The sequence below is a fragment of the Mytilus californianus genome, unplaced genomic scaffold (genome assembly GCF_021869535.1).
Source record: "Mytilus californianus isolate M0D057914Y unplaced genomic scaffold, xbMytCali1.0.p SCAF_7, whole genome shotgun sequence".
NCBI classification, from domain to species: Eukaryota; Metazoa; Mollusca; class Bivalvia; order Mytilida; family Mytilidae; genus Mytilus; species Mytilus californianus.
In genome coordinates, this window is record NW_026262723.1 from 59175943 (window position 1) to 59190250 (window position 14308).

The window sequence follows — 14308 nt, forward strand, 5'->3', positions numbered from 1 at the left end:
CTGAATGAATGAAAGTTAGAGTTCCATCAAACGTGGTTGTAGTACCAGTGGAAAGGTCATGTGATTTAATACCACACGATGCAACACTAAAAAATAACTGTTGAGTTCAGTGCAGGTGGGAATTGTACATAATTCGGTAGAATTAATTTTAAATGGTTAAAACTCTTAAAATGCATGCTGTTTAATTCATTGATTCCTGAATAAACTGTTCTGTTTCCATTACTTTCAGTTGCTCAGTATTTGTGAACAATGTTTTTTCAATTCTTCCAGGCATTTTGTAAATGACACATCTTGAATTAAATCTAGAAATTGACCATTAAGATTGGTTGAGAACAAAACTTTACGACAAAAGTGATTTCAGCTTCCCAATTGTGAACTTTCCATTTCTATGTAGCAACATTCCATCAACGCCTGTATATGGAACACATATATTCTAGTTGTTATATATTCTAGAGCTTGTGTTTCATATCATGATTTCCTTGATAGGGTTTGCTGCTTACAAGGAAGCTACTGAACCAAAGGTTCCAAGTGGTATCCGTGTCACAGATGACCACTCTTTTCCTCGATTGTGACATCACTGAACGATATTTATAACTGTAGGCGAATTTGTAATTACCATGAACACGACAGATGCCACTATAGAAGGATCTTCTTACCCTTTCGCAGCACTTGATATCACCCCAAGATTTTGTGGAATTTGTGTTGCTCAGTCTTTAGTTTTCTATATAATATATAGGGTTTTGTAGATTACTTTGTCTTTTCATTGTCTTTGGATTTTGTCTCACCAAACATAAATGCGAGCCATATGGATTAAAATCTGGCGACGACGTAAACTATTGTTTTATTTTTCAGAAGGTAAAATACCTGGATGCTTCATACTTGTATGCAGATGCCTTATGTTACGAAGTTTCCGTCCGTCATATGTCCATTGTCCTCATTTTCATGGTTCAGCGACTGCTTGAAAAAAATGTTTTTTTTCGTCATGTGAAATACTCACTTATTATAAGTAATAGGATAACTATATTTAGTATATTGGTTCCTTGCAAGATCTACATGTTGATCAGACAGGGTTCACCTTACTTCGACCTCACTTCATGGATCAGTAAGCTAAATATCAACTATATTTGGTGTGTGGAATGATTGTAAGGTGAACATGTCCGACTGGCAGGTTTAATTTGACCTTGACTTCATTTGCATTGTTCATTGGTCAGTGCCAAGTTTTTGTTGTTTGGTCCGTTTCTAAGAGGTCAACTATATTTGGTGTATGGAATGATTGTAAGGTGTACATGTACGACTGGCAAGTTTCACCTGGACTTTACCTTAAATTTCATGGTTCATTGGTAAATGTTAAGTGTTTGTGGTTTGGTCTGTTTCTCAGATACTATAACCAAAAGATTTACTATATTTGGTGTGTGGAATAATTGTAAGATGTGCATGTCCAACTGGCAGATTTCACCCGACCTTGACCTCATTTTCATGGTTCATTGGCCAATGTTAAGTTTTTGTGGTTTGGTCTATTATTTGATACTATAAGCAACAGGTCAACCATATTTGGTGTATGGAATAATTCAAAAGTTTTTATGTTGTCTGGCAGGATTCATCTGACCTTGACCTCATTTTTATAGTTCGTTGGTCATTGTTCAATTTTTGTAATTAGGTCTGTTTTTCATATACTATATTCAATAGACTAGCTATATTTGGTGTATGGTATACAATTTAATCATGATAAGTAAAGCAGGCAAGATATTTCACTGTGTGCACTCTCGTTTGGTAGGATATAATCAGTTCCTCTTCGACTTGTGAGTTTTGAATCTCCCCTTGGTATCTTCTGCCTGTTTTTTTTCCCACTCAAAATTGTTTCCTGTGTACATTTAAGGTAGATAGGGTGTCTTCCTCCATCTTGGATTTTGAAATACCAGAAAACAATCGGTCTAGATCTTAAATAAAAGGTGCAAATTTTGAGAGTAGTAGGTAATTCATGTGTAAGAATTTTCATTTCAATATAGAAAATAACATATTTTATCATATTTATGGTTGTATTTTACAAAAAACAGAATACTTTTGTTTGATTCTATTTTTTCCAACTTTGCCACATAAGGGGAGGCAACTCAAATGTAAGGGCAGATAATTCAGATAAAGGTACTTTTACAATAGAATGTTAGGAATTTACCTATTTTATCATGTAGCAAGAAAACGGGTCCCGTGACCCTATTTTTTCTTTTTCTTATCTGAAAGCATACTATTAGAGCTATCTTCTCATATTTTATCTCAAAATTCTATGGTGTAGTTTTCGTTTTATGGCAGAAAATTGGGTTTTCCATGCATAATCTATACAAAATCTTTCAATTTTGCACAACCTGTAGCGTGAAAATAAGCCCTGTGACCCATTCTTTTTATTATTTTTTTTTAAAAAGCATGATATAAACTACATTTTGGCGAATTATTAAAAAATTCTATGGATTATAATTTAGACACCCCATCTACCTTAACTGAAATATTAACAGATACTAAACAGATGTTATTTAAATCAGCTTCCTGATTTTTTAATAAATATGCCCCTCAAGGAGCAGGAACAACCAACCCTTCTAGAACAAAACAAATAACATCCTAGATTTAAGGGTTCTTTTTGCTAAGCCTTAAGGTTTCTGTTGGTGTTTTTATGGACTGTTGTTTGACTTTTTTCTTTAGAGCATGATGAGGTCTGTAATTATCTTACTTATGATTGAGATAACCCTCTTGGTTTCTTCTGACATGTTTGTATTTCTTTGATTTTCTCATAATGATATGATATTTCCTATTTATCACATTGGGTGAAATGAAATTCCATGATTTCTAAGTAAAATAGAAACATAAATTTCACATGTGAAATAATTCTGATGCCTACAATTCTTTGATGCCATACAACAATGGAAGTTGTCTTGATGTTGTCGTTGACGTTGCATTATAATGAATTGAGAATGCAAAGAAAAAGATCCTTGTTTTTCGACTTATTTCCATTGAAAAATCAATGTAAAAAAACAAAATAACTAATCAAAGAATTCAGACATTAAAAAATATTCAACTTGTGACCTATCAAAACTGACATTAAAAACATGCAATATGCGCAGCATTCATGAATAAATGTGTTGTTTGGTCACTTGTTGAATATTTTCTATATCTGAATTCTTTGATTAGTTATTTTGTTTTTTTTTACATTGATTTGTCAATGGAAATAAGTCGAAAAACAAGGATCTTTTTCTTTGCATTCTCAATTCATTATGATGCAACGTCAACGACAACATCAAGACAACTTCCATTGTTGTATGACATCAAAGCTTAGCTATATGAATTTTTTTTTTTTTTTTTTGGTAACTTATCTCAACCGGTCTTAATAGTCTAAAAGTTAAACTAGGTAAACATTAAAGAATTAAACATTTTTTGAAAAAAACCCACTTTATTTTATTGGTCATCTTCTTACTATTGTATTATTATTCCTGAGTGAAAAATTAGTTTGGATTTGACGATTTTTCATTTCATCTTTAAATACTAAAAATCCAAGCTGTGAATGAGATGCTTCAGATAATGCTTTTGATCTAATACACCCCTCATAATGTTCCGTAGGTAGTTTTGGGTCACAATACTTTTCATGCCACAAGTGGAAAATGCCTGGATCAGTGGCTCGCATTACCATATAGTGGCTACGGACATATTTTTTATACAAGGCAACATCTTCACCACCCCATCCATTAAAAGTTTCATCAAATCCTTTGGTCATGAGAAAATCAGATCTATACTGGCAAGTCATTCCATAGCCAAAGTCTCTCCAAAATCCACTTTGTTTTGAAATAACGAGTTGGTCTTTTTCTTGAGGAATAGGATATCCTTGCAATGTGTAAACTACTTTAGGATTATACAGACTGAACACAATGGGGTAATAAACTTTTTTTGTTCTTTCTGTGTTGAGACGGCACCGTTCTAAAAATTCAAGTGAGAAAACAATGTCAACATCACAAAGGAATAATATTACATCCCCATTCTTCCAATTCTGAACTCCAACTTGCAATCCACGGCCTCGGGAGAAATCTTCATTTAAATTTACCAGTCGCAAATGTTTATATCCTGTGTTTTTTGCTGTTGCAGACATAATATTTTTAGCTCCCATTAAACCATCATTCCCAAAATATACAACAGTTAAGAAAACTCTTTTATCTTTTGCAATAACTGTTTCTTCAAACCTTGTCATGAATTGCAGAAAAGAATCTAGGCGATTTTTAAGCGGCAAAATTAAATTTATCCATTCCTGTCCAGTATTAACTTGAGTTGTGGAAACAGAAAACAGTGGTCCAAATGGTCTCATTATAACAACTTTCGTATATCTACTTTTATCGGTCAAAAAGTCTAAATTTCGGAAAAATAATTCATAATGAGTCCCTGAGGTCGAATGTGTCCTATAAATACCCTCGACAAAATCACTAAAACTAAATTGTCTAGACTCCATTGGTCTCTGTTTGTTCAAAATATTAATAGCAAACGTTAAGACTTCATGTAAATCCCTCCGTTTTAGACCTATGGGTTTTTCAACGACCCTTTTCCCTAATCCAGGGTCAACAAGATAAATACGGTTTATAGTAAATCTATTAAATGCTGTTATTTCATATTCTGATTTCATTTCAACGCCATGTAAAATCTCAGCTGCTTTTAATTTTTCTTCAAAATACTGTTGCATTTCACCTGATACATTAACCTGGTTAAAGGTCACATCGCTAACACCTTCAATTATTATTTCGGACGGACTAGGTTTCGGACTTGAGACATTTTGCATTTTCATAGTTTGGTCCCTGATAGATTTTTCCAATGCGGTTATTTTTTCTTGAAGTTCATCGATTTTATTTTGGTACTTTTTTTCAGTTTCTTCTATAACATCACTAAATAATTCCCTAGATTTAATATGATCATGGTCAGGTATTGGCAAACCTGTTTGACTAGATTCTAGGTCAATATGTAAGCCACACTTTGCAACAAATAACATGGTCAGTGCTGATAGCAAAAACAACAAAAGAAGAAATCTTGGCATTAACTTCATCTCACAAGCTGTAGGTGTTTAACTTGTCCTATTATCTTCCCTATCATCTTGTATATACCATCAAAAAGCCTGAAATAAAAGGAAAAATAGATGAATAATTTAAACATCCTTCAACAAATGTTTTCATGCATATATTGACATGTACAAAGCAATTCTTAGCACTCAAAATAACTTGTTTTGCCTTTATTTTTGAATTGAGTCACACAAAAGGTCAACCTGACATATGAAAATTTAAGACAAGGGTTTTACCATCAAAGGACTAACATATAACAACAACATTTCCAGCTTCTTGAAGATAGTATTGTCATAATAAGTTGAAAATCATCATTATACAGTATTACAGTTATGCTCAAGTTTAAAAAATCAGCTTCAGATATGCAGACATTACAAAAAACAACAAGCATTCTGAGAGTATTGCATGGCAATACATAGTTCCCTACCGGTTAAAAATTCATTTTACTGGTACAATACGCTTACTTAATCTATAATTTGTCATGGTGTAAACTATATAAGAAATATCAAGTCAATATCTTCAAGCATGACGAAAAAAAGTGTGGAAAACTAATTATTTAAGTAAATTATCAAAATCCAAGGACCATAACTCTGCACAAAATCATCAGACCGGAACAAAATTCGAACTTGATCTATAACTTGTCATGATAAAACTATATACCAATTAAAAAATCAATATCTTCAAGAATGACGAAAAAAAGTGTGGAAAACTGATTATTTGAGTGAATTTTCTAAGTCCAAGGACCAAACTCTGCACAAAATCATCAGACCATAACAAAATTCGAACTTGATCTATAACTTGTCATGATAAAACTATATACCAATTATAAAATCAATATCCTCAAGCATGACAAAAAAAAGTGCGGAAAACTGATTATTTGAGTGAATTTTCTAAGTCCAAGGACCATAACTTTGCACAAAATCATCAGACAATATACCAAATATCAAATCAATATCTTCAAGCACGAAGAAAAAAAGTGTGGAAAGCTGATTTGCCGGACTGACGGATGGACAGACAGACAGAGTGCAAACCTATTAAGTCCCCTTCGACTTCGACTTTCGTTTACAAAAAAGCAGAATTTGGGAAATGAGCACCACCATGTCACCTACCCCCGCCCTCCTTATGAAAGAAAAGAAGGTAAGTCTACTGCAATGAAACTCCAGTAAGGTAAACACAATTTAATTTCAAAAGTGAAAACATTACTTTTCCCAAATAAATGTAAATAAATAAAACAACATGAACAGAAATAAGAAAAAAGAAATAAAACTACGCATTAAAAAATCAAAGTAATACAACATACATTTCTAATGCATTAAAATTAAGGTAATGTTCATCTTAATAGTAAATATAACAATCCTTACCCATTTAAAATCTTTAGATATAATTCCACAAGTGAGTCATAAAATATATAGTTAATTTGAGTGTACTGTTTTTTAATAACACATTTCGGGTTGGTTCAGCATATGTTTCAATTACAATCTCAAGAGATTTGCAATATTAGCAAATCAATTTGCCATTCAAAACAAATTCGGCTTTTCACCGACTGTGTTTTATAGATAGATGATAAAGTCATGATTACTTTTAAAAACAAAGCTACACACTGCACTTTAAAGTTGTGCAATGATCTAAATCTATGACATAATACACATAAGACTTGACTTGGTGTTTTCGACTTAACAACAAAGCTTTCCATGTCTTCAAAAGCTGTGGTTGTTTATCTTACATCATCAGGATGTTTATACAGGAAGAGAAAACCTGCTCTATCTCTTATAAGCCTGTTATATTCTTTGATGAGTTTTTTTTTCTCTAAATCTTCAAAACTTTATTATTTTTATACTGACAGAGATTTGTTAATCGGCGATGAAACATTTGGCATCTGATAATATATCCGAGGAAACCTGTTGAACTTAGTATAATCTGCACCCCGAAATTCTTGTCTGAAAATATTGCCCAGGACATCAAAAATTTCTTCAAGTTAAAAAAAAAGAATTTATTTCTGTATAATGTATCTACCGGTAAAAAGGAACACTAAAAGACTTTCGACCCCAGGAAGAGATTACCTTAGCTCAGCCTATTTGGCAAAACCTTTTGGGATTTTGGGATCTCAATGCTTTTATTTGACCTTGTTACTTTTATGATTTGAGCATCAATGATAAGTCTTTTAAAGATAAAACACGTGTCTGGCGTACATAATCATAAGCCTGGTATCTTTGATGATATGCCCCTTTCTAGATTTGTTGTCTATAAAACCACATAAAACTAAATGGTACTTTCAAACAGGGTGTTGACAGTAAAGTTGTTTGGATTGTACCAGATGAGACTTGATAAAACTTATTGAACTAATATAATACAGCTAATTCAACATTTCATATCAGCAAATTAATCTAATGGCAACATACACATCAAGTGCATACTGAAAATTAAGTTCTTGATTTTTTTCTCATTTGGGATCCTCCCATCGATATCAATTGAGATTTGATGAACAGTACTTGATAATTACTAAGAACTTAAGTGTAACTGCTCACATAGGTACATTATTGCCTTTTATCAATATAACCTGTTTTGGGGTACTTAAAACTGAAAAACTGAAAATTGTATTCTCAAATTTTCTGTTAAACAAAAATACTCAAAACTAGCAACTAAAACAATAGAACATTTAAATATTTCAGCCACTAATTTATTAAAAATTTATTGAAAACCCTGTATGCTTATATATCCAGCTCAATATATCTCCTAGATTCTTAATCCTACTCATGGATTACTCAAGTTGTGAACACTTTCTCAATGTTAAATAAATCAACTACAACTGAAGATTTGGATTTTAATTGATAGTTTACAAGGTCAATGGAATCAGTTTACAAGGTCAATGAAATCAATGTACAAAACCATTAGAATAAGTTTAAAAAACAAATGAATCAGTTAACAAAACCAAATGAATTAGTTTACAAAACCAATAGAATATCTAAAAAAAACCCAAATGAATCAGTCTTAACAACCAATAGAATCATTTTTCAAAACTGAAATGAGTCAGTTTACCAAAACCAATCAAATACCTTAACAAAACCAAATGAATCAGTTTACAAAACCAAATGAATCAGTTTATACAACTAAATGAATCAGTTAATAAAACCAATGGAGTCAGTTAACAAAACCAAAAGGAATTAGTTTACAAAACCAATGGAATCAGTTAACGAAGCCCAATGGAATCAGTTTACAAAACCAAATGAATCAGTTTACAAAACCAAAATGAATTTGTTTACAAAACCAAATGAATCAATTTACATAACCAAATGAATCAGTTTACAAAACCAAATGAATCAGTTTACCAAAACCAATAGAATCAGTTCATAAAACCAATGGAATCAGTTTACCTGACCAATAGAATTACAAGGTCAATGTTATCAGTTTACATGGTCAATGTAATCAGTTTACATGGTCAATGTAATCAGTTTACAAGGTCAATGTTATCAGTTTACAAGACCAATGGAATCAGTTTACAAAACCAATGGAATCAGTTTACAAGACCAATGGAATCAGTTTACAAGGTCAATGTAATCAGTTTACAAGACCAATGGAATCAGTTTACAAGACCAATGGAATCAGTTTACAAGGTCAATGTAATCAGTTTACAAGACCAATGGAATCAGTTTACAAGACCAATGGAATCAGTTTACAAGGTCAATGGAATCAGTTTACAAGACCAATGGAATCAGTTTACAAGGTCAATGGAATCAGTTTACAAGACCAATGGAATCAGTTTACAAGACCAATGGAATCAGTTTACAAGGTCAATGGAATCAGTTTACAAGACCAACGGAATATGTTTACAAGACCAATGGAATCAGTTTACAAGGCCAAAGTAATCAGTTTACAAAACCAAATGAATCAGTTTACAAAACCAAAATGAATTTGTTTACAAAACCAAATGAATCAATTTACATAACCAAATGAATCAGTTTACAAAACCAAATGAATCAGTTTACCAAAACCAATAGAATCAGTTCATAAAACCAATGGAATCAGTTTACCTGACCAATAGAATTACAAGGTCAATGTTATCAGTTTACATGGTCAATGTAATCAGTTTACATGGTCAATGTAATCAGTTTACAAGACCAATGGAATCAGTTTACAAAACCAATGGAATCAGTTTACAAGACCAATGGAATCAGTTTACAAGGTCAATGTAATCAGTTTACAAGACCAATGGAATCAGTTTACAAGACCAATGGAATCAGTTTACAAGGTCAATGTAATCAGTTTACAAGACCATTGGGATCAGTTTACAAGACCAATGGAATCAGTTTACAAGGTCAATGGAATCAGTTTACAAGACCAATGGAATCAGTTTACAAGGTCAATGGAATCAGTTTACAAGACCAATGGAATCAGTTTACAAGACCAATGGAATCAGTTTACAAGGTCAATGGAATCAGTTTACAAGACCAATGGAATCAGTTTACAAGACCAATGGAATCAGTTTACAAGGCCAATGTAATCAGTTTACAAGACCAATGGAATCAGTTTACAAGGTCAATGTAATCATTTTACAAGACCAATGGAATCAGTTTACAAAACCAATGGAATCAGTTTACAAGCCCAATGTAATCAGTTTACAAGGTCAATGTTATCAGTTTACAAGACCAATGGAATCAGTTTACAAGACCAATGGAATCAGTTTACAAGACCAATGGAATCAGTTTACAAGACTAATGGAATCAGTTTACAAGACCAATCGAATCAGTTTACAAGGTCAATGTTATCAGTTTACAAAACCAATGGAATCAGTTTACAAGACCAATGGAATCAGTTTACAAGACCAATGGAATCAGTTTACAAGGTAAATGTTATCAGTTTACAAGACCAATGGAATCAGTTTACAAGGTCAATGTTATCAGTTTACAAGGGCAATGTAATCAGTTTACAAGGTCAATGGAATCAGTTTACAAGACAAATGGAATAAGTTTACAAGACCAATGGAATCAGTTTACAAGGTCAATGTAATCAGTTTACAAAACCAATGGAATCAGTTTACAAGGTCAATGTAATCAGTTTACATGGTCAATGTAATCAGTTTACAAGGTCAATGTTATCAGTTTACAAAACCAATGGAATCAGTTTACAAAACCAATGTAATCAGTTTACAAGGTCAATGTAATCAGTTTACAAGACCAATGGAATCAGTTTACAAGGTCAATGTAATCAGTTTACAAGACCAATGGAATCAGTTTACAAGGTCAATGTTATCAGTTTACAAAACCAATGGAATCAGTTTACAAGACCAATGTAATCAGTTTACAAGGTCAATGTTATCAGTTTACAAGACCAATGGAATCAGTTTACAAGGTCAATGTAATCAGTTTACATGGTCAATGGAATCAGTTTACAAGACCAACGGAATCAGTTTACAAGGTCAATGGAATCAGTTTACAAGACCAATGGAATCAGTTTACAAGGTCAATGTAATCAGTTTACAAAACCAATGGAATCAGTTTACAAGGTCAATGTAATCAGTTTACATGGTCAATGTAATCAGTTTACAAGGTCAATGTTATCAGTTTACAAAACCAATGGAATCAGTTTACAAAACCAATGTAATCAGTTTACAAGGTCAATGTAATCAGTTTACAAGACCAATGGAATCAGTTTACAAGGTCAATGTAATCAGTTTACAAGACCAATGGAATCAGTTTACAAGGTCAATGTTATCAGTTTACAAAACCAATGGAATCAGTTTACAAAACCAATGTAATCAGTTTACAAGGTCAATGTAATCAGTTTACAAGACCAATGGAATCAGTTTACAAGGTCAATGTAATCAGTTTACAAGACCAATGGAATCAGTTTACAAGGTCAATGTTATCAGTTTACAAAACCAATGGAATCAGTTTACAAGACCAATGAATCAGTTTACAAGGTCAATGTAATCAGTTTACAAGGTCAATGTTATCAGTTTACAAGGGCAATGTAATCAGTTTACAAGGTCAATGGAATCAGTTTACAAGACCAATGGAATAAGTTTACAAGACCAATGGAATCAGTTTACAAGACCAATGTAATCAGTTTACAAAACCAATGGAATCAGTTTACAAGGTCAATGTAATCAGTTTACATGGTCAATGTAATCAGTTTACAAGGTCAATGTTATCAGTTTACAAAACCAATGGAATCAGTTTACAAAACCAATGTAATCAGTTTACAAGGTCAATGTAATCAGTTTACAAGACCAATGGAATCAGTTTACAAGGTCAATGTAATCAGTTTACAAGACCAATGGAATCAGTTTACAAGGTCAATGTTATCAGTTTACAAAACCAATGGAATCAGTTTACAAGACCAATGTAATCAGTTTACAAGGTCAATGTTATCAGTTTACAAGACCAATGGAATCAGTTTACAAGGTCAATGTAATCAGTTTACATGGTCAATGGAATCAGTTTACAAGACCAATGGAATCAGTTTACAAGGTCAATGGAATCAGTTTACAAGGTCAATGGAATCAGTTTACAAGGTCAATGGAATCAGTTTACAAGGTCAATGTAATCAGTTTACAAGTTCAATGTAATCAGTTTACAAGGTCAATGTAATCAGTTTACAAGGTCAATGTTATCAGTTTACAAAACCAATGGAATCAGTTTACAAGACCAATGGAATCAGTTTACAAGACCAATGGAATCAGTTTACAAGGTAAATGTTATCAGTTTACAAGACCAATGGAATCAGTTTACAAGGTCAATGTTATCAGTTTACAAGGGCAATGTAATCAGTTTACAAGGTCAATGGAATCAGTTTACAAGACCAATGGAATCAGTTTACAAGACCAATGGAATCAGTTTACAAGGTCAATGGAATCAGTTTACAAGGTCAATGTAATCATTTTGCAAGGTCAATGGAATCAGTTTACAAGACCAATGGAATCAGTTTACAAGACCAATGTAATCAGTTTACAAGGTCAATGTTATCAGTTTACAAGACCAATGAATCAGTTTACAAGGTCAATGTAATCAGTTTACAAGGTCAATGTTATCAGTTTACAAGGTCAATGGAATCAGTTTACAAGACAAATGGGATCAGTTTACAAGGTCAATGGAATCAGTTTACAAGGTCAATGGAATCAGTTTACAAGGTCAATGGAAACAGTAAACTAATACATGTAGTTTTACCTACTGGTATATGTCTTTTTGATTAATTTGTTTTAAAAGGAAACAGACCAAGACATCAAAAGGTTTAGGCTATCACCAGTAACCTATCTTCCTACACTAACTTTTTTGCTGATTTCATTTTATTTAAATTTTCAGTAATCAAGGGTTTAATCAAGTACCATTCAAACTCCCACTCATCTGTACATTGTTTAGTTCAAAACACTTTATAATGGTATGCCTTGCAATCTCTTTTAAACATAAAACTGACAAATAAATTAGAAATAAATCAGGTTTTTTTTCCTTTAAATTTGTTGATGACATTCACACTCCTCTGCTTCAAATTTTGCAAAAAATTAAAGAAACATTTATTGATTTTATTTTTTGTTGGGGAGGGGGACTAAACCATGTGCAATGTACAAAATAGTATATATAATGATTGACAAATTCAGTTAAGTGTTATTGTTTAAAAGAAGTTGACATCCTTACTAAACTATTTTGATCTATCATTTTAATCATCATGCAACTCTTAGAAAAAAAGAAAAAAAAATTGTTCTCATGTCTCAATGTTCTGTTTACAAATTTATAAAATTGGGATATAAAATGTGGACCATTTGTTATTTTTTTTTAACTTCATTTCACAATATCCATACCATGTTCAGCAGTGTTTCAGATAAAAAAATGAAATATTCTCTGCAAAGCTGATCTCACATTATAAGTTTGTTTACAAGATGTCTAAATTATTTCTATACAGCACTTGTTAACTTTCGTAGAACATTGTTTACATATAATGCAACCTCTTAAGATGTTTTATACATTATATAAAACATGTAAGTGATATTTCAGACAAAAACTGAATGTATGATAAGAGAACAAAAGAATTAAGCAGCCGTACTAAAAAATGGTAGAGATTTTAAAATGAACCATTAATATGGCTAAACTGCACATTCAGTTGGTAAACTTTTCAAACCTCCAAAGTTGGAGATCTCCTTCTGGGGACAATTTTCTGTAAGGAGTATACCCAAAAACCTATTTTACCTAGTTTGTTGTAGCATTTGACCTTAGTTTTTTCAGGTTATATTTACAACCTAAAAAATCTCCCCCTCCCCCATTTTCAAGAGGATATAGAAAATGCTGATATAGGATGGTAGCTGATCAAGTGGAACAAATAACGAAACATCATAAATTACTTACAATCATTAGATATTCCACACGTAAAATCACTTGAGTTACAAAAACATGCTCTAGCTCTTAAAAACAAGCACATTCCAATGACTATCTTCGTGTAGAAACACTAAGAAGAAACACAACATTGATTCTTATCCTAGATAAAACATCAAGTTCTATAGAAAGAATATAAACTTTTCTACTTATAAATAGAACAAACACTGTCAAGTTTAATATGAAAATTATAAATAACTATATACTTAAAATACTTAGCACAGAGAACATGCAATGACAGATCTAACAGGGTGCAGTACCCAAGTAACCCATTTATACCACTTCCAAAATGTTCTATGTCACTTTACCTTTTTGACCAATATTTTTTAGATGATATTTTGATATCAATTGCATGCGACTTTTTTTCTTTCTACACATTGAATAATCTTTCCTCAAATAATATTTTGAAATTATCTTGATCATGTAGAAGCTTCTGTCCAAATTTCACCTAGTTTAAAGTTTCACTGAAGGTTTGACAACGATGTCTAAACAAATTCTAACCCCAGACTAACCCTGTATGTTAACTGCAAAAAAAAGTCAATTATCAAGAAAATTACAGATTTTTTAAAAAAATATTTCAAAAACGGGATCCAGATTCTATAACTTGATCACAAAAACATTTCTATTCATAAAAATTTCATGGCGGTTTGAAAAAGTAATTGATGTCTAAAAAACTTTAAACCCCAGACTGAACCTTAATACTGACAATGCCACCACCAACAAAATGTAGGATCTATATGTGTCATGATGAAGTAGAAGCTCCTTCATAATATATGTTCCACATGGAAGAAATATTCTGTAATAGTACAGTACAATGTATTTGTTCCATACAGAATAATGGGTATAGAATATAAGTTGCTTCCACGGAATAAA

General features: G+C 32.1%; 1 protein-coding gene across 9 annotated transcripts in view; it reads right to left on the reverse strand.

Annotated features, from left to right (window-relative positions):
• Positions 1-3413: 3413 nt before the first annotated feature.
• Positions 3414-14308, reverse strand: part of LOC127707614 (chondroitin sulfate N-acetylgalactosaminyltransferase 2-like) — a 54787-nt gene continuing 43892 nt past the window's right edge. For 7 of the 9 annotated variants that reach the window (XM_052212223.1, XM_052212228.1, XM_052212222.1 and 4 more), the window contains one exon: positions 3414-5131. In XM_052212223.1, coding sequence (XP_052068183.1) covers positions 3446-5062 — 1617 coding nt within the window. In that variant the 5' untranslated portion in view covers positions 5063-5131 and the 3' untranslated portion in view covers positions 3414-3445. Of the gene's footprint in view, positions 5132-6436; positions 6643-13408; positions 13510-14308 lie in introns of those variants that run through there. The other 2 variants (XM_052212230.1, XM_052212229.1) reach the window with 2 other exon arrangements.